The 20659-nt window shown below is 41.7% G+C and overlaps 2 protein-coding genes across 8 annotated transcripts in view; one reads left to right on the forward strand and one right to left on the reverse strand.

The window, feature by feature from the left end:
* LOC138623038 (GRAM domain-containing protein 2B) overlaps positions 1-20659 on the reverse strand; it is a 191551-nt gene that overhangs the window by 82893 nt on the left and 87999 nt on the right. The gene's annotated exons all lie outside the window — the stretch shown is intronic.
* camsap2a (calmodulin regulated spectrin-associated protein family, member 2a) overlaps positions 1-20659 on the forward strand; it is a 49878-nt gene that overhangs the window by 26920 nt on the left and 2299 nt on the right. The window contains exons 5-18 of one of the 7 annotated variants that reach the window (XM_069702283.1): positions 2732-2764; positions 3798-3939; positions 4706-4845; positions 11818-11914; positions 12133-12229; positions 12369-12400; positions 12526-12595; positions 12782-14927; positions 16116-16252; positions 16987-17210; positions 17759-17855; positions 18399-18464; positions 19478-19593; positions 20009-20127. In XM_069702283.1, coding sequence (XP_069558384.1) covers positions 2732-2764; positions 3798-3939; positions 4706-4845; positions 11818-11914; positions 12133-12229; positions 12369-12400; positions 12526-12595; positions 12782-14927; positions 16116-16252; positions 16987-17210; positions 17759-17855; positions 18399-18464; positions 19478-19593; positions 20009-20127 — 3516 coding nt within the window. Of the gene's footprint in view, positions 1-2731; positions 2765-3797; positions 3940-4705; positions 4846-11817; positions 11915-12132; positions 12230-12368; positions 12401-12525; positions 12596-12781; positions 14928-16115; positions 16253-16986; positions 17211-17758; positions 18357-18398; positions 18465-19477; positions 19594-20008; positions 20128-20659 lie in introns of those variants that run through there. The other 6 variants (XM_069702284.1, XM_069702285.1, XM_069702286.1 and 3 more) reach the window with 6 other exon arrangements.

Below are 20659 nucleotides of genomic sequence, written 5' to 3' on the forward strand. Positions count from 1 at the left end.
TTTCATATTGAAGAGTGGTTTAAGATGACAGTGTGACAAAAAGGTAAAAGACCATAATAATATACTGTATACTTACAGTACAATACAGTCTAACATTTTAGGGTCCTTTTTAACTTCCAAAAATTGACCTTATTGTGGTATTTTTCTGATCGTATAGGGCAGTAGGTGCAGCAGAATTATATTTCATAGTACACACAAGAACCACCTAGTGCTCTCACCATCATGATATTTCAATCACACAAATAATTGTGATTAAAAATCTGTCTTTTTCTGTTGATTTCACTTTGACGGACATTTTTTTGCTGAAAATCCGATAAATCACTTTACCTCTATTCAGAAAGCAAGTCGGCGATCAAGAGTAAAGGGATTGATTCATGTTTGTTGCACCAAAAGTTACCGACACAACCCATAAACATCTGCATATTTGCATCATAAGGTTAGTGAGTGGATGCTGGCAAAAAATAAGATTTGCTGTTGTCACAATTTTATTGTCAAGATAGGATGTAAAAAAAAAAAAAAAAAAAATGTAATCATAAAAAAAAAAAGAGTTTGTAAATCCACACAGAGATTACAGCTGCCACTGATACTTGATCTGTAGGAACAGAATTTCAATGACAGTCAGAGAAATGATCAAATCCTGAACTGCCACTGCTCTGTATCTGCCACGCTCCCGTCCTGTCAATCAAATGTTGGCCTGTAGGCCTGGACTGACTCTGTGAGGATACGTATCGGAGAGAACAGATTTATTGCCGCTTGGCCTGAAGAGCTGATGTGAGGGCAGAGTTTCTCTCTCGCTCGTTGTTTACAAGCATTCTGTGTAAGGCCGCGCAATTTCAGAATTTAAGTTTCAGGAAATTGTCAGAATTAAAATCACTTTATTTCATAAGGATCACAAATCATCCATGAAATTCCTTGGATTTAATACATGTAATTATGAGAGTAAGGAGTGACCAAAATATTATCTAGAAATGCATGACAGCAGTGAAAGAAGCTCCATCATCAGTTCTTGTCAATGTATTGTAGTTTAGTGAGTGCGACACAATGCATGAAATATGGACTGGGCGGGCATCTCATTCCACTGGCATTGTGTATAAAGACCTCGTAAGTAATACTAAATTGCAGTGGATTATAGTGCATTAAATAAACTGCACAAACCTGTTATTGCCAAATCATGGATCTTTTCTTTACTCCCTGTAATCTGATCCGTTTATAAGCCAAGAATTCAGCGAACTGGGAAAAAAAAATGTAAAAGTTAGCTGTGCTGTGGTGTCACCTTCAAAGACCATCCAGTCCCTGGAAAATAAATTAAACAGATTAAGTGATGTGTTGTAGATTAGATTACATCAAGTGTGCTCCTCTGATGGTGTCAGAGTCTGCTGGTAACTCGAATTACTATTCAGAGAGCTGTGACGCTAATCAAATCAGGAGAATCCAAGAAAGCTACTATTGATCCCCTCATCCTCTTGCTGCCTTTAATATTTATTTTGAAGGTTTCCCTACAAAACGGCTGTATTTTCTCACGAGCCGCTGCTTGCCTTTGAAGTCGAGAACTTGCCAGCCTCTTTCAGTGGCACTTACATTTTGGTTCTTTTGATGCTTCAAGGTAGTGTGAGAATTAACTGTTAACTGAGGCGAGCCTCTCCTCTGGAATCAGCTTACATTGTCTGTTGATAGCTGACAGTTTGGTTACATTTATACAGTGGGATTTTTTTTTTTCAGATGAAAGTTTGCCGTTGAAGGTGCTTAAATGATATGACAGTCAGCAATTAAACGGTGTGTGTTTTGTTACAGGATAGACTTTAAAGAGAATTTGTTGGGGGAGGCTGCTTCACTGCTTAATTCTGAAATTCCCTTTTAGGTTTGGCACATCCAACTGTTAGTTGGAAGGAAATTTGGGGATCTAGGGGCATTTTTCGATGCACTAATTAAATCAGAAGGTGTATCTTTCAATAAACTAAATGGATGCTGAAATATAGATGAACACGATGGCTGTCAGGAGATTTTAACCAGCAGCTGCATTGGTGTTTACTCTTTCATGCTCCGCTCTGAATTGCAACTGAGTTGGAATATTTTTACATGACTGTTATTTATTCATATTTATTTCAGGATCTGATTCATACCACATGAACGCATGAACTGGCATTAACAACTGTGCATGTCCTGTTTTGGTGTTGGATTTCACTCTGACGTGGTCAAAATACATGAAAATACATATAGAACACTTCTTTCAGGTAAATGGTGAAAACCACTTAAATCTTACACCCATGTCATTTTCATTCAGGGCTAAAATATATGTTGCCCGGTCTAATTTCTTGTCTCACATTTGCTGCACATGAACTTTGAACTGTTGCTTTTGTTTTGCTATTAACATATAAAGGGAAAAATGATGTTACTTAAGTGAAAGTACCGTATTATTGAAGAGAAATTGTGACTATGAAACTACCCTACAGTATATTTGGTCTGGCTTATAATTCAACTCTTATTGTGTAAATGTGTAAACAATGAAAGCCAAATGTACACACTGAAAACTAAACTTCCCATTACACTAAACACAATTTCAAGGTTATGTGAGTTGAGTGGGATGCTTTTCATGCTCCCTCAATAACACGCTGCTTGTTTTCCCCTTCGGTCACACAGTTGTCATGTCTTTCCTAATCGCATTACTAACTAATCTCACTAACAGGTATTTCTCTGTTGTTGTGCTTTTTTTTCATTTGCTGTGCTGCTCCAGTCTCCAACCAAGTGGTACATGAAGCTTGTGCCTGTAAGTCCACTAATCAGTGCCGCGCTCTTTCATCTGTGTCCATAGTGACCGTGTCTCTCCTCCCTCCCTCCTCCCTCTTTCTGTCTTGATTGCCGTCATCTTATCACATTTGCATCAACCTGTGACTGCAATGTTAAATAAGCACAATTAATCCCCTGTGCTGTATCCATGTGATTTCATTTACAGCGAAAATAGGAAAAGAATTCTCTACAAATGTAATTGCATTTCATTAGATAATGCAAAAGCTCATGAATGACATTAAAAATCAAAATATCCATTATTGTATCCTTTACGGTCTCTATTAACTGCTGTTTATAAGGTTAAATTTTACTGAAATCCACGTGGACATGAGGAGTATGTTTGTCTCTAACAAGCTCCCTTGTATTTGCTAATTTGAACGTTCTCGTCAGTGGAGCTACACACCCTTCGGGAATCACTGAAGAGCTCTCAGGGGATTAGCCCAAAATTAAAAAAGAAAAAAATTTCAATTTCAGAAATGGAATGTCTGGGAGCAATTGGCATGAAATGGTTTCAGAGTTTGTGTGCCAGCGTTTACTGTCGCTTACTCTTGTAAAACTATTTCCCTCAAACAAATAGTGTGAATGTAAAGACATCTGTATATTTATTCAGCTAGAGTTACCATACATACAAAACTGGCACAATGATTTCAACACAATGCTGACATTCTACTGAAAATACTCAACATGTTGAGAGTGTGCTTATTTTGTTCTTCATATTATGATGACGAAAAAAAAATCAAGATCAGATGATAACATACAGAAAAAGTAGACAGTCAGCGACAGTCAGTTGAGTCAATCGGGCAGCTGTGTTCGCCTCATTAGAAGCCTCACTGTGAGGTGTTTGTTGTTGCTTTAAAGAGCAAGAGTTTGTTTTGCGAGGGTTGCTCTATTACACATGCCTTTTTTTTTCTGCCATATTTAACAAAATAAAAATAGAAACAATTGGACAATTCTGGTACAATAGCTGCTGTAGATGCAGGCTGGGTAATGTTGTTGTGTTTTATGGCATGCAGGCTCGCTACAGGAAGGAGCAGGCCTCGACCCAGCCAGCTCCCTGGATCCCTCCAGTGGACAACCTGCTGAAAGACAGCACAGACGGCTCGGCCCTCGGAGCACTGCTGCACTTCTACTGCCCTCAGCTGCTGACCCTGGACGGTAAGGAAAGGGCACGAGTGAGACAGAGTGGGCTGAAGGAGAAGTGGTGTGTGTTTGGTTTTAGGTGACGTTTGCAGGTTCTGCCATAAAATCCATGCTCACCCTACTTGATCTACGGGAGGTTCATTATTCCGTTGACCCAACAAAACAATCCCAAAATGTTGCCTGAGCTGCTTAAATTCCAAGTGATTAGGCCCTTTTTCAAACCTCTGTAACTATTTTTTATTCTGCATTGTTTTTGGTTTTTTTAATAAAGGATTTTATCTCTACAGAGACATATTACAATGTTAAGGCACATTCCAGTGTCAGTCTGTCTGTCTCCTGCCACTTCACAGATCGTTTCATTTATCACAGATAAGTAACAAACAATAGATGCAACTTAATCACTTCACTTTGCTGATGAAATATGTAAATATTGGACCAAACACAAACACACTACATAACATCTGCTGTCATTTACCTTAACTGAAAACATCGCGGAGGCAAAAGATCAATCGATCAGCGTTGCTTACTGTTTAAATGTATTATCACACGGCTTCACCCACTGGCTGATGACTTTAAGCCACTCTCATGATTGGTCAGACAAAACTTTACACTTTTACCATTGCTCTCTCCACACTCTTCATCCATCTCTGACCGTAAACAGTCACCATCAGCACAGTAAAAACCACTGAGGTGGCCGTTATAACCGGAACAACTTCAGTCATCAAATTCACACTTAAGCCACACCAACCCTGACACCTGATGGCTCCCTCTGCCCTCACAGACGTCTGTCTGAAAGAGAATATGACGCTGGCCGATCGACTGTACAACCTGCAGCTCATACAACACTTCTGCAAAGACAACCTGAACAGCTGCTGCCACTTCAGCCTGGAGGACATGCTCTACGCCTCCTCCACCATCAAGGTATTGCTCCAGTCTGCCTGCTTTTGACACCTAAATGAGAGACTTGCTACTTCACTGGGAAAAATGTGGAGTGCTTGAAAGGTTTTGCAGATGTTTAACATTTTGATTTTGTAGAAATGCTTTTGTAAATTGTAAGAATGAATTTGAGGCACTGCGTTATTAGTTCCAGCATGAAATGCTCGTTTAGTGATGCGGATTCTGTTTGGTTTGTTGGTTGTCCAGAGGTTCTTGCAGCGAACCAGTTCACTCTTAGTGAGTAAGAGTCTTTACAGCACTAGAAAGATGTCTGCTTGAATTTAAACTGCAGAAAGTGTGTGAAACGGTCCCTCATGATAAATGGCTGGTAACAAAAAGTCCAATCCGAAGTCATGGTTGATTTAAAAAGTCTTTAAAAGGGCTTGGTTAAGCTGACGATAACTTCCAAAAACACTGTTTATTCATTTATAAGTTTTTCAACAAAACAGATTAGAAGTCCATATGGTGTGGTATCCAGTCAGTTAGGCCAAATGAAACAGGAGAAATGAGCAGCACTGCAGGCCAGCGTGGTGAGTCATGCTGTGGAAAAACCTTTCAATCCAAACGATCCGTCTTCACCGACCATGAGCCTGGACAGCTCCACTCAGCAGGCTCTTGATTTTGCTCTCTTTTTATTTATCTGTTTCTTTCCTCCTTTATATCTTTTGTCTTGTCTTTTGACTTTGAATGACTTCTCTAATTCTCTCCTGTCGTACATGTTCTCTCTGACTCCTGGCCTTTCTTAATTAGCATTCCTTTCTCTGACACACTCCTTCTCTCTCTTTTACTCGCAGCTCGGTTCACAGTTCTCGCTTACATCCATACCACCACTGTGTGTGTGTGTGTGTGTGTGTGTGTGTGTGTGTGTGTGTGTGTGTGTGTGTGTGTGTGTGTGTGTGTGTGTGTGTGTGTGTGTGTGTGTGTGTGTGTGTGTGTGTGTGTGTGTGTGATGTGTGAGATTACAGATTGCCATTGTCTTTGTTATATAAATGTGTGATGCTGCTAGACTGCATCTGTCAAAGCAACAGCTCCGAGCCTGTATTTCAAATTGAGCTCAGTCCCTGCCCTACTTTTCTTTCCTCTATAAAAAAAAAAAAAAAAAAAAAAAAGTATGGTATATTGGTTAGTTGAGATCAAGCATAGATCTGATAAAATATCCAAAGGGGACAATTTCAAGTGAGAAAGCTTTATTGTTTTTAATATAGTAGGCAGAGGTGACAGATACTGAATTGCTGTTTAAGTCAAAACAGTAAGGGAGTGATGATGTTTTTGAGCGTTACTCTTCCGAGAAGTTTTCTGTCTCCTCATATTCTTATTGCTTTTTAAAACCCTGGGGCACAGAATGAATTGGAAACAAATGCATACACACTATGCTTTTTTATGAATGCAGGCATGCGTGCACACAGAAAAGAAATTACCAATGTTTTACTCCTTCGTAGAATCTATATTGTCTCGAAAACGTTTCTGTGCAGCTGTCTTTTCTTGGTCAGTTGCTGTGTGCACATGCTGTATGTATTTTCATTGCTGCAACTTTTCCTTTTCATCAAATTGTCATTATAGCCATTGAAGTCCACAATTCCCACAACTTCCCAGAACAGTCACAGTCACGGTTTTGTCACATAAAAGCCTCAAAAGCTACCGTAATCACAGAGTACTTCTATTTGTCTGGTGGTTTGACTTCCTTCCCTGCTGCATGTTTGCATTTGTTATTTGTGTGACCGTCCCAGTGAGTTTTGCCTAGGAGCTGCATAGGTGGTAAAAAAAAAAAAAAAAAAAAAAAAAAGTTGATGTGTTTGGATGAGTCTGACTTTGCCTGACTGTCACCTCAGCATGTCCTCTCATGCAGGACTGTTGCTCTCAGCATAGACAGAATACAGATCACTGAGAGGGCAAACCTCAGTCAGTCTAAACGGACTGAACATGTCTCTTATACCTCAGAAATATGTTGTTTTCAGTGAAGTTGTTGCCACAATTTAGTCTGCTGCAGAGATTATAGAGTTTTGAAGTTAAGAAACAGCAGATTGAAAAAGGCCCAAAAAAAATAGAGATTTAAAGGAGTGCATTAACAGTAGCAGCAATGAAAGGCAGTATTATCAGCAGTACTGACAGCATCATAAGGTAATATGTAGCAAAATACAACCATATCATATTGAAGGATGAAGTACTTATATCTTGTTTTTGGAAATATTATCCATCTCACACTCAAAGCAGCCCGAAGCAAACACACACTGACAAAAAAAAAAAAAAAAAAGAACCGCGTTGTTGGAACCAGCTAGTAGCAGTATTTTGCTGATACTGATTTCAGGAGGGATGAAACAGTCCCACCTGGGCAGAGTTATTGCCTGAGAGGAGCCAGAACTGCATGCAAAACCAGTTAGATTCAGTAACCTTGACCCAGATTCCAGGCAGTAGCACCCTCAGTGCCTGTACGTTGTGGCCCGTCACACTAATGGAGACCTTATTATGGAGAGTGAGCCGAGACGTTAGAGGGGAGGGGAAGTGAGAGAGGTGTTGATGTGGAAAAAAAAACTGGAAACAGGAGAGATGAGACAAGAGGGATGTTAACAGAGTTTGTAACCGTTAGAAATGAGATGGAAGAGGCTTGTGGGGAGCACAAAGGGGGACGGCATCGTTTGGGAACATTATGGCATGATTGGACATGTTATCAATCAAAAAAAAAAACCCACCCACACCGTGACTGCATTTACACTTTGATGAAAGTGTTCCTGTGTTAATTATTCCATCAGATGTGATTAAAGATGATTAAATCTGATGTTTTCCAGTCAGAATGGTCCAATATGGAATACATTTCAGATTTCTATTTCTTTATTGATTGTTAAACAGTTCGGTGCTACCTAAATACTGTCACAGGAATGCACACTGCCGGCAATATAAAAGATATTCGGATAGATGCCATAAATGTGGGAAAGCAACAAATCAGCACATTTGAAAAACTTGAACCAGGGAATGTTCTGGTGTTTTATCTTTAAAAGTAAATTAAGTGCCTAATCAGTTATTAAATTAAATTAGTTATTAAATAGTGCTGATAAGATGAACATAAATCAATCTCACTATATTAGCTTGAGATCAAGGGTCCAAAATTAGACACAGCACAGCAAAACACAGCAATGAAAAGAAACCCAAAACCTGACAAACACAGTATCAGGAGACCCCTCAGTTCAGTTTGAAGCTGCAGCTGGTGTGGGTGAGACACTTTGATGGATACTATCATCCAACAAAATCAGATGCAGAAAATTGGAATTGAGCATGAAGCCTCACTGTGGGAACATTTAACAACTGAGTCAGTGTCTTCATGGCCACACACACACACACACACACACACACACACGCACGCACGCACAATCACACACCAGTCTGTCTGCCATCACGTCAGATCCCATGAAGGGCGCTACACACACACAAACTGCTGCCTTCCCTCTCGAGGTTTGGAGATGACAGGATCACTCCACATTATGCTCAGTACGACTCAATAAGAGACAATACACTTCAGTACCCAACCCCCACAGCCATACGTTATATACATTACTTAGGGCCATTCTCCCTAAATGGACACTAGCCCAGTAAATCACGCCAACCCACTCCCAATTTACTGCCTCTACATTTAATGAATTCACTGCACATCTAAATTACCATCTGTGGATCCAAGAGAAATGAAATTCACAAGCTTTGGGCTTTTTCTTACCAGGAGGTTCAGAGCAGACGTGCTGAGGTTGCCCTGAGGAAGGCAATTAACACACTGACTGTAATTCATAAACTGCCTCTTCAACATGACTCTCAGTCAGCCATGTGTCCATAATGTGACTATTGGACGTCAGCGATGAAGGATGGTTGTTCCATTGTGAGGTATCATCTCCCAAAAAGTAGCGCATAGTATTTTTTGTGAACTAATTACCCCCAAAATAATGGTTGTGACTAAATCGAACACAGACTGGTCTCTGTTAAAAGTACTATATTACCTTATATTTGACTGTTATACCTGGCTTGATCAGCATTTAGTATTGCTTGAGAATAAATATTCACTTCCTAGATCAGCATCAGGTAAAAAGGTGCAAGGGTTTTGTAATACTGTGTCATTGTTTCATTACTGGAACATCAAATTTTGGTGTCTCATGTCTATGTGTGGCCACTTTTCTAAATGTAAGGTAGGCTCGGGTTTTTCAGCAGGCGACTGACAGCAGCCTGACAAACTTGGCGGTTTTCCAGATTGTAGTGAGACTGCTGGACCTAGATTCTTTAATCAATCCGCTGGCCTGGTGACCGTTGAGATTAATGTCTTGTGAATGCTCAGTGTGTGGCTTGGACTTGTGTCTTGCCGAGTTGGATAACATAATTTTGTAGTCGTGTATGTGTGTGACCTTCTGTGTGCAATTTTATGCATGCTGGCTCTATACATTGCTAGAGCATTTAAATGTTTCACCATTGTGTAAGTGTGTACCACACATAGAGCTGAAAGGAGGAGGCGGGTGGGGGGGTTGCCTATCCCCGCAGAGTGGATTAGCTCCCCCGCCGCCCCACCACACTCAACTCTGAGCTCTCTTCTCGTAATCACCAATCAGGTTCCTGAGACTCACGCACTCAAATCTCCAAACAGCCAGATCTGGCAGCGACGCAGACCTGGCAGCCCACGAGGTAGTAATGCCAGTCAATGGGGAGCTGAGTGGAGCGCTAGTGCAGTGGTTGGTTGTTTAGAGATCTGTGCGAGTGTGCGTGACTGCTGAGGGGTGGTATTAACCTGGTGGGTCATTGGTGGTCAGAGGAACAGATGGGAACAGAGAAGGAGTAAGGGTGCCACCAATCCAGGCAGGACGGATGAGAGGAGATCTTTGTCTCTCTTTTTTTCTTTGTCTTTTTTTTTGCTTTTGCTTTTTCTGTTCATCTTAACCCTTTGAGGAATGCTTCACATGCTGAATACACCTGAAGGTAACCGGCACTATTTGACTCTGTGTTTTCTTAATTCTTTGCTTAAGAGCTACTTAACCCCAGAGTCAGAAGAAGAGCATGTGTAATTCAAAATATAGCTTGGAATACTTTTTTTTTTTTTTTTTTTTTAAATCGACTGATTAACTAAAGTTTTCCTTTAAAGCGTTGAGTTTTCATGTAAAGTTGTTATATTAGATATTTATTTGTGTTGGTACTCAAATTACTTTGTTAACCATGTGCTTTACTGCTTAACCCACTTCCAGCATGATCAGTCGTAGCAGACACACCTCTTCCATTCTTGCAGTTCTGCACACCAGCATGTGAGTTAGAAAGGGATTCAAAAAATAAGTAAAATGCTGCAGTGGCAGCCACAGTAGTGCAGTGTTACTGGTTACGGGTGTTAATTGCCTCTGGCCCTCCCGGTGAGCTTTTGAGCTGCAGTCAACGGGCTTAACCAGTGTATGTATGACACGTGTGTGTGTGTGTGTGTGTGTGTGTGTGTGTGTGTGTGTGTGTGTGTGTGTGTGTGTGTGTGTGTGTGTGTGTGTGTGTGTGTGTGTGTGTGTGTGTGTGTGTGTGTGTGTGTGTGTGTGTGTGTGTGTGTGTGCTGGCGTTTGCTTGGCAGACCAGAATTTTGATGACGAGGTGAATCAGGTGTCTTTAGAGCTGAGCCATGCACCATTCATTGTCTTTGTCTGGAGACCACGGGCCGAGTGCAGGGAGAGGGTGTTTCCTCAAGGTCATTCCTGCTTCACTGCACTCATTTTGCACATGCATGTCTGTGCTCATGTGCTTTTATGAGTGAGTGCTGGCATTCAACAACAACAACAAAAACTACCCAACTTGGCCAGTTAATCAAAAATGGATTCTTAAAGTATGTTTAAGTCAAAATATTTCTGAGCTGAATACAGCCGAAAAATAACTTGTTTTTAATTGGAAGAATTCTACTTGTGCTTTGCTTTGTTTCAAGATAATGACACGTTTCTCTCATGATGGCTTGAATCATCGCTCACAACATGCAGTATTTAGATTCAATATAAATGGAGTGGATTTTTCTGCAGTGTTGACAAAGACGGCAACAATATAATCAGCCATATGGTTGAAGGGCGGTGTTTTTTTGAGCAATGTCTGCATTTTTTTCCCCCATTTTAAAATGCCTCTCTAACAGATGGATTTGTTCGCCGAAAACAAGCATAGTCGTCTTCCAGAGTCCACACATGGTTCCTTTGTTCTAAGGAAACAAACAACAGTTCATTTGGGAAAATGCAGCACTGAGGAAAATTACTTTGTAAAATATATATTTTTTTTTTTGCAGTGCAGTGTCCTCCAGCAGTTTGACCTCCCACTGTATGACAGCAGTGTAAAAAATCCTTTCAACATTTCTCACCCAGTCTAATTTAGGTTAGCTGGTGGATTGCATGCTGGTGACTGAGAACAGAAAAAAAAAATAGCTGACCTCTATTTTATAAATGAGGTTAATGCCTTAATCGCTTTTCTCTTCCAGCACAGGTACTATTCACATTATTATGGAAGTGGATGATTATTTTATCCCGCATGTGAAAAATCCTGATGTTGCTTACATTACCTCAGCTAACACACAAAAATAATAATTCACACCTCTGCTAAAGAGAATAATAAATATATATTTGCTGGTAAATGACTCCACTGTAGTTTAAACTGTGAAGAGTCTCTGTTAAAGAGAATTCTGTGTGAAATGGAGCAAGCCTGGTGAATTATTTATATACAGACTAGAAAAGACAAGGATGCTTACAAAGTAAAATTGATCACCTCAGTTTATCAGTGGGGGGGGGGCAACAGAGACACCTGCTGGGGAAATAGATGCAATGCAATTTCCCGGCAGGTGCTATTGTGGATAAAGTGACAAGTAGCAGGACACATTCAAAGTTTGTTCCTGGTATTAGTCGTGTGTCTTTTTAACAGTACATTTGAGCCGAGTGATTGAATGTAACCCAGTCCCGTGTTTTTATTCTTCGTGTTATGTGTTTTCTTCCTCAGAATAACTATCTGGTGTTCATGGCAGAGCTGTTTTGGTGGTTTGAAGTGGTCAAGCCGTCTTTTGTGAAGCCAAGATTATTGGATAATGAAGGCACAGGCAAGTCTTAAATTCAAACCTAACTATACCATTTATAGTAGCAATATTAAATATTAGTGTCATGTTTGTAATGAAGATGTCGTTATTTAAATGTATCTGTGTGTATTTTATGTGGAACATACACACAGAAAAATAATTTGGGGGAAATTGTACAATATTACATTGCAGTCCATTGTAAAAGCTTAGATTGATAATTTGTCTCCGCTGCATTACGTCAGAACCCTCATCGCTGTTGAAGAATTTGCCATCCATCCCCATCTCCAAGGCAACAAAGAGGAGTTTCATGGAAAAAAAACCAAGTCCTGAAAGACCCAGGTATTTTAGTCCAAATCATGATATTCAATGTTAAACCATGAGGACTGATGAACCAAATAAAGTCAGCTTGTATTGCAAAATTCTAAAAAGGAATTTATGAAAATGTATATGATGTATGTTTGTCATTTTCTGTCTCTAGTTTACCCCTCCGACCCCAGCCTCGAAACTCAGGTGACTAATTTTGTTATTTACCAAAATGGTTTACTTAGAAATATCAAAATATGATTACTTGTATGTACATTAACTGTTTTAAAACTCAGTTTTACATTTCTACTATGCTTGTCTGTGTCTACCAGGAGAGATCAAGAGATCAACCTCAATGTCCTTTGTTGATGGCAATCTCGGCACTTGGCCCAAAGAAAAACGGTTCGTAATATTGTTTTGTGCTGCTCATTTAACATATTCAATCTCCAAAAGAATGAGTCATTTGGGGCTTAAGAAAAATGTATTGTGATGTTGCCATACCAAACCCTTTCCCCAAACAACCTTTCAAAATCTGGTTCCAAAAGAAGCGTCTGTAAAGTTTGTTGTTTTTTTTTTCCTCCTGTTCAGGTCCGGGCCTTACGGAGTATCTTTTGACATCCCCTTTGACAAGGAGGACTCTGCTTCTGGCCCTCTGTCCTCCACACGTGGCATGGTCAGGTCCGTCAGCACGGATGACGGTTCTGGTTTCAAGGTCCACCACATGCCCCGTGGAATGAAGCGCAACCTGTCCTTCCAGCCAGTGAACGGTCAGAGCGTTGGCATTGAGGAGGAAGGCTGCCCAGACGGCCTCGCTGGCATGGAGCCCAGCAGGAAAGGGTACTCCAACGGACATGGAAGTGTCATAGCAGCAGCTCCCTCCATGGAGGAGGCCCTCCAGATTATCCACAGCCCGAGTAGGCCCCCAGTGGAGGGCATCAACAATGGTTTCTTCCTGCACAATCAGGGCCATGGGGCTGGTGTTGGTGGCTTAGACCCAGTTTCAGAACTGGACTCCAAAGGACCTCCGAGCACCACCGACACCACAGAGGTCGACACTGGCATCCACATCCGAACAGAGGACATGCTGGATGAAGATTCCTCTCTGAAAGACTGCTCTGTGAACATGGAGCTGGATATGGACACGCCAAGTCCCTGCCCAAGCAGTCAGAGCAAGTCTCCCTCGGGAATGAGGATGACCAGCTTTGCCGAACAGAAGATGAAGAAGCTCAATCCATCAGCGCCAGACTCAGGCAGGGGCAGCAGCAGCTCCCTGAAGACCACTCCAGAGGGCTCCGAGTTTGGCCTTCCATTATCTGTCTCCTGGGCTCCGACCCCTGAGCACAGCCCCGTCCATCAACAAACCCCACCGCCCGTTACTGCTCAGGCATCGCCCACACCTGTCCATCTTCCACCCAATGACCCTGCTCAAGTCATGGCTACAGAGATGGTGCAGCTGAGGATGAGACTCGAGGAGAAACGGAAAGCCATCGAAGCACAGAAGAAGAAGGTGGAGGCTGCTTTTACGAGGCATCGCCAAAAGATGGGTCACTCAGCGTTCCTCAACGTGGTGAAGAGAAAAGGCGATGGGGCTGCTAGTGGAGAGGAAGCAGGAAAAACTGAGGCAGAAGGAAAGTCAGCAAGTACAAGTCCCACCTTTAAATTTGGGAGGAGCAAGGCGGACACACCGGATGGAGCAGAGCAAAGCAGCACGGCTCCCTGCTGGCAGAAGTCACCTGGCGCAGGTGAGGACGGTGGACAAGGCCATGCTCAGCTAACCGAAGTGGATCTCACAGAGTATACCCGTTCTATCGAGAAACTCAACCATTCTTTAGCCTTCCTCCAGACTGAGATGCAGCGATTGGCTCAGCAGCAGGAAGTGATCATGTCCATGAGGGAGCAACAACATCAGCAGGCCTGGGTCATCCCTCCCCCACACACAAACCCCTCGCCACAAAAACACAGTCGGGCAGGAGCTGTTACTCGATCCTCAGGACCTTCTTCTCCCGCCGACTCCCCTCGTTCCACCCATCGCTCTCCAACCAGCATCAAACGTAAATCGGCCTCCTTCCACTCACGTAATCCTCGTGTCGCTCGACCCAGCGAGCTCAAGTTGGCCCCCTACAACCGAGTCCTAACTGCACCACAATCTGTGGACAGCATCCCAAGGCTACGGCGATTTTCTCCTTGCCAGCCTTTGGCAAGTTCCTTCGTTTACATGGGGGAGAAACCAGCAGCTGCCAATTCAGAGACAGCAGCTCCGGATGGAGATACAAACAAGGAGATAGGTTCGCTCCTTTACCCAGATAGGGAGCTGGAGAGTGCATGTGTCGCCAACTCACGCCCTAGTTCCCCCAGCCAGCAGAACAAAACAGAACAAAGTAAAGCTCAAACCCACGAAATAGAAGCACACGGCCAATCCCAGATCACCGACATGGAATCAGACCACCAGAAAGCCGGAGGTCAGAAGTCCGTTGTAGAACTCAAACCGACCTTTGAGTCGTCATTCCCGGAGGTCCTGGCCCACCCTGTGGTGGAGACCTTCACGGTGACGCCTACAGAGATCCCTGCTAATCCAGAGACCTCTGGCCAAGTCAAAAGCAGTTTGATTGAGGTTCCTCTGTCAGTCGTGAAGCCACTGGAGGACCTGACACGCGATGATGGTTACGAGATGCAGCAGGGCAATGTGGAAAACCAGGGTGATGAACAGAGGATGAGCCGAGGTTTCTTCTTCAAGGTAGGCCTTTGATTCAAAGAACTCTTATTACATTATAATATCTGAAAACTATGATCCATTTTTTTTTTTTTTTTTTTTATTCCCTCCGATTTCCTTTGCTCCTAACCCAAATGTGTAAACTATCAGAGTGAGGACAGTCTCAAGAAAGTTGAACAAAAAAATGTATTAACGTAAGATAAGTTTCAAGTGTAATAACACATACAATAAGACCACCAATCATAAACATACAAACAGATCCAGCAGCATAAATCATAAGAACACTGAGTACACCACTGGAAGCCTTCAAACACAGTTGCCCCCAAAAAAAGAAATGATATACTTGTACTGGGGCAGCCATGTTTGTTTTAATAAGGAAACCTTCTTGTTCCCAACAGGAGATGATTAATGGTTGAGGAAACATGCCAGCCGAGGACAGCGTTAACCTCCCATTTATAGCTTGTAAGATTGTTGCTAGCTGCTGTCTGGGCCTTGATGTAGGTCACAAAACTGGGGCTGTTGTGAATAATTCAGACACAGCTGTGGAAATGTTTGGTTGGAGAAGGGTTGACTAGAGTATGAGGGTGAATACTGAGGGATGAGCAGTGAAGGTTCACACGAGTAAAACTCGTATATAAAATATATTTCAGTTAGAGCCGTGCTGTGCCTCAGTTAGACACAACTGAATTCAAGTTATTTTGTAATTGCATATTTGTTAAATAAAAACATGATTTTATATTATATATATATATATGTATGTAAGGGATCCTGTAATTAGAAGACAACAGTTTATTGCATAATAAAGATTAAAGGGTTGAGAAAGACTCCAGAGGAATTGTGCTGGTCCAGGATAAAACCTTCAATGCTGTTGTCTCTCAAAGCCTTTTGTACGGTCTCATTTAATATTACAAAGGAGAGTTGACCTTTCATAATAACAGCTCAGGTTTTGGATTATCTCATTCATTATATCAGATTAGATTAAAAAAAAAAAAAAAAGGATTTTAGGGGTATCACAGTAACACTGAGCTCTGCAAGCTCTGGATCTGCGTCACCATAGCAGAAGGTCAGGTTCACTTACTGAACAACAGAGTGAATGAATGAATGAATACGTAAATGGTAATTATGTAACATTCTCTAAATGTGACCACCATTTCATTTTGAAGGCCCGGTACCTCAGACACTGGGAGGTAACCTGTCTTTGTTTTCTTTCAGGAGGATGGGAAGGCAGTTGAGAACATGGCGCAGAAGAGGGCTGCACTGCTGGAGAAGAGGATGAGAAGGGAGAAGGAGAGCCAGCAGAGGAAGATGCAGCTGGAAGCTGACCTGGAGCAGAAGAAAGAGGAAGCTCGGTATGCACAGTTACACAGACTTTCTCTTTGTCACTAGGAGTTTTCAAAGCTATCTGTCAGCTTTTTATTTTGGTGGGTCCATCTCTTCTAGCTTCTCTTTGCTCTTATTTTCTCATTTCCAGGCCTTCAGTTTTGTTGGTAGCTTAAGTGAGTAGTTCAAAATAATACACCAATATCTAAGAACAGGACATAGATTTGATACTAATATATCATATCAAAATTGGATTTCTATTCCTAAATCAAATTTGCCTCCACACTAAGGATTAGTGTGACGACAGGAGAACATGACTTGAAATGGAGCAGAATTTAGAAATTTTAGGGTTATTTTAGTTTTTGTTTATTTTATATTGTTTCAATTATCTATTATCCAACAGATTATTCTCTTGATAACCCAATTAACCAATCAGTTTATAAACTATTAGGAAATAGCAATAGTACAAAGCCCTCACAGTATATTTTATCTACAATTACATCAATCAGAGACAAAAAAAAAAAAAAAAAAAAAAGTCCTAAATTTTGTGAAGCACACACCACCCAATCTTTGGTGTTTTACCTTAAAAAAAAATAACATAATTAGTTATTAATAGGTTAGATTGTGTTCATTTTTTGTTGGTCAACCAGTTAATTAAGTCCTTGTTTCGGCTCAATTTTGCTTAATGCATTGCACTTCATGAACTAAAAACAGCGTTTCTTATCACTCCTCTAACTCTCCTTCCATCCCTCAATTTGTCCAGACTGAAAGCAGAGGAGGAGCGTAACAGGAAGGAGGAGGACAAGGCCCGTAGGGAGTTCATCAAGCAGGAGTACCTCAGGAGGAAGCAGCTGAAGCTGATGAAGGATTTGGACTCCGTCATTAAACCTCGGCCGGCCGGTGGGGCCAAGCAGAGGCGAGGCCGACCCAAGTCTATCCATCGTGACAGCTTGGACTCCCCCAAAACCCCGGTCAGAGCTGCCACAGGTAACCGTGGAGACGACCCCATCACTCAGAGAGGTCAAGGTCATCCCATCTGTCAAATCAGTGTCCTGCTGCCGCGCTGCACCGTGCCACCCGAGAATGTGTTGGACAGATGAGCTTTATCACATTCTTGATGTCTCCTTAAATAAACAATTTAACTGATTTGGTCCATTTAAGCTGTCAGTTTGATCAATTGTTCTCAATCATTGATATTAGATTTCATCAACTGATGGATATTATTCAAAGACATCTAACAGGCAATAATAACGAGCAACATATTGAAAGAGCAATGCAGCACCAGTGTGTGCATGTGTTTTAGATTTAATTAAGCATTACTTAATGTATGTAGCATTACTAAACATGTACTGTAGGTTGTTTCCTTATCAGTTCTGTGTGTATGTCATTAAGTGTATTCAATCGTAACAGTGAGGCTGCACTGCTCTGTGACAGGTGCCGGCCACGAAGCACAGCGGACAGTCCGGTGATGTTTCCATTTGTGGTGTTGGTGTAACTGTGTCGTGTCGTGCCCCGTTTTGCTGTCTCACATCCAGGTTCACGCCAACGTGTCTTTTCAGTCTCCAGCTTGTCCCTGGCTTCCCTCAACCTGGGAGACAGCGACAGTGTTCACTCCGAGAAGAGAACACCGAGGTGAGATGCTTTTACGTGCCGATAAATTATGGTGAAACATGCAGCGTGAAATAAAAAAAAAAAAAAAAAAAAAAAAGTTTGGCATTTGGCGTAGCCTTTTAATCTGAATTTAAAGTTTGATGCCTTTAAAGTGTGACTCACAAGATTTCATACTTTTTGGACACAGCTTTTCAGGAGTGTAGCAATGACAGACAAAAAAAAAAGCTGTGCAGTCTGCCACCCTGCTTATGTCTTAAATAATTCATCATTTTAACCTGGATCACTTGCTTTAAGAATTACAGTTACTAAGCCTCTGTAAATGAGCATTAAATCTGTGCATACTAAATAGAGTGAATTCACAGGGCAGAACATGGGTGCTGCAGTGTTCTGAGGTAACAGCAGGTTTTTTTTCCTCACCAGATGAGAAAGCCCTGCTGTGACATGTCTTGATTGGATATCCAGCCTGTCTGTCACTCCAGCTCTCAGATCTAACATTTGTCCTGTTTTCTTTCAGTCTTCCCTTTTTTTTCACTGCTTTCTTTCGTGCTCTTTCACATATGTCAGAAGTTCTAGTTTAGCCTCTGGCAGTCTCTTCTACTTTCTGAGCTCTCCTAAACTGAGAAGGAGAAGGTTAGTTTCTGCTTGGCGGTTAAATCTTAAGGCGCTTCACGCTGTCCTGAGCCCAATCCTCCACTTGAAACCCCTTCTCCCCACACCGGGTTTTATTTGGGATTGGGTGAGCCCTTGAAGCAAAAGCGACATATTTTCTCTCCTTCTTTTGGAAAGATCCTCATAACTAACATCAAAGCACCGGTCTGCTGCCGTGCTTTTTGCAGCATCGCCACCACAAAACAATCACTTCCCTTTTTCCTCTCACCCCTCCACACCAATTCACACTCCTGCTCATTTTATTTTTCCCACACCTGATGGCTTTGTTCAGGAGGCACTACGTCACAGACCAACTAACTCACCCTGCATAAAACATCCGTCTTATCAAGTCATTGACACCACAGTTGTTCTTGAAACATGTCAAGTTATGTTTAATCCAAATTTAACTTGTTATCGTCCTGTCAGAAGAGGGAAAGAAGTAAAATGACTTGTTAACATGGACAGTTTAATTTCACACAAAAAAACCACAACATTTAAGATACGTTTGGCTTTAGTTGCTCTTATTGTATGACTGCTCTCCTTTTTTACATTTCAAGTTTGGAACGGTGTATTTGTAAATTCCCTATCATTTCAGTGGGATATGTGGTTTTCATTTTTTTTTTTTACATTCAGAAAATGACTTTAACATAATGTACTTCCAGTCTTTAAAATATAAAAGAGCAAGTAAATGCCAAGTGCTGCACTATAACTGATCAACATTAAATGCACTCACTGCCTGTGCTTGCGAGCTTTGCTGCTGTACTGGTTACTGCAAAGATGTCATCCCCCCCCCCCCCCGATACCCAAACCAAGTCGCTGCTTTTGATGACTTAATTGAACGCTGGAAAAGCCCTGCCAGAACTGCAGTGTGTACTTTGCTGAGTGTTCAGGATCAGCACACAAGCAGAAAGGTGAACTAACACTGTGTGTGTGTGTGTGTGTGTGTGTGTGTGTGTGTGTGTGCGTGTGTGCGCGTGCGTGCGTGTGCGTTTTAGGCCGGACTCCGCAGATGGCTTCCTGTCTCCGAGTCGCTCCAGCAGCAGGAATGGAGAAAAGGACTGGGAAAACGGATCCACCACCTCCTCCATTACATCCAACACAGAGTATACTGGTAGGTCGACTTCGTGCAGAAATTAGCAGACTTTTATAACATAAAGATGCTGAATGCTAACACACGAGAGCTTAGTTCTCAATATCCACAGGCTGTAATTTACATCTTTCTTTTTTTTTTAATTTCGCTTCATGTTTGTAATCCTAAAGGACGGGGTTCCCCTTTTTGCAGTTTTTGCAATTCAAAATTGTACGCCATGTGAACAATTATTTGTCATTCAAATGCCGCGTTCATAGATCTCGTGCCTTTGTCAGACTGATGACGGAGAAATGCGACCAGCAGACATCTTCATACATGATTTAACAAGAGCGAGAGAGTAAAAATAGGGAGGGAAGTCTTTCCTTTGACACAACTGAAGCGGTTGCTGTGGCAACTATCTCGTCCCGACGTTCCGCCGTCTTTTGTTTTCATTCAGGACCGAAGCTGTACAAGGAGCCCAGTGCCAAATCTAACAAGCACATCATCCAGAACGCTCTGGCCCACTGCTGCCTCGCAGGCAAAGTCAATGAGGGACAAAAGAACAAGATCCTGGAGGTAAGAGCCTGGTTTTACCGTTTCATACGCTGCTGAGGTCGCGGCGCCGATATGTCACAATTAAAGCCCCATAATAAAGAGAACCTTCTTCTGGAAGATATTTAATATTTAAAAACAAAAACAAAAAAACAAAAAATCTGCATGCAGTGTTGAGTTTTATTTACAACAGCTGAACATCGACGGGTGAAAAACGAGTAAATTAAAAATCGCATTTTGGTTAAGAGAAACTCAGATCAGCAGAGCGACGAACACGATAGGTCTTTGTTGTACCGATAGAATTCTGTTACATTATACTGAGTTGAATGTGACCACAAGCAAACCCTAACAAAGTTTTTAATTAAAAACAATGGTTGTTTTTTTTTTTTAGTGAGGGCTTGTCTCTAGCCTCTTCAAAATTAGTTCTCTCGCAGGTAAGATAAACAACGATATAAAGGGGTTTAATTTTTACAATGGGAGGGGGGGGATAAAGCAGAAAAATGCGCTCCCACTCATAATTCTTTAACTTAAAAGAAGTTATTTTGTCAGAGTCCAC

Source organism: Brachyistius frenatus, unplaced genomic scaffold, assembly GCF_029030835.1.
Source record: "Brachyistius frenatus isolate BFR_SWC_R1_liver_20210118 unplaced genomic scaffold, ASM2903083v1 Contig_41, whole genome shotgun sequence".
NCBI lineage: Eukaryota > Metazoa > Chordata > Actinopteri > Embiotocidae > Brachyistius > Brachyistius frenatus.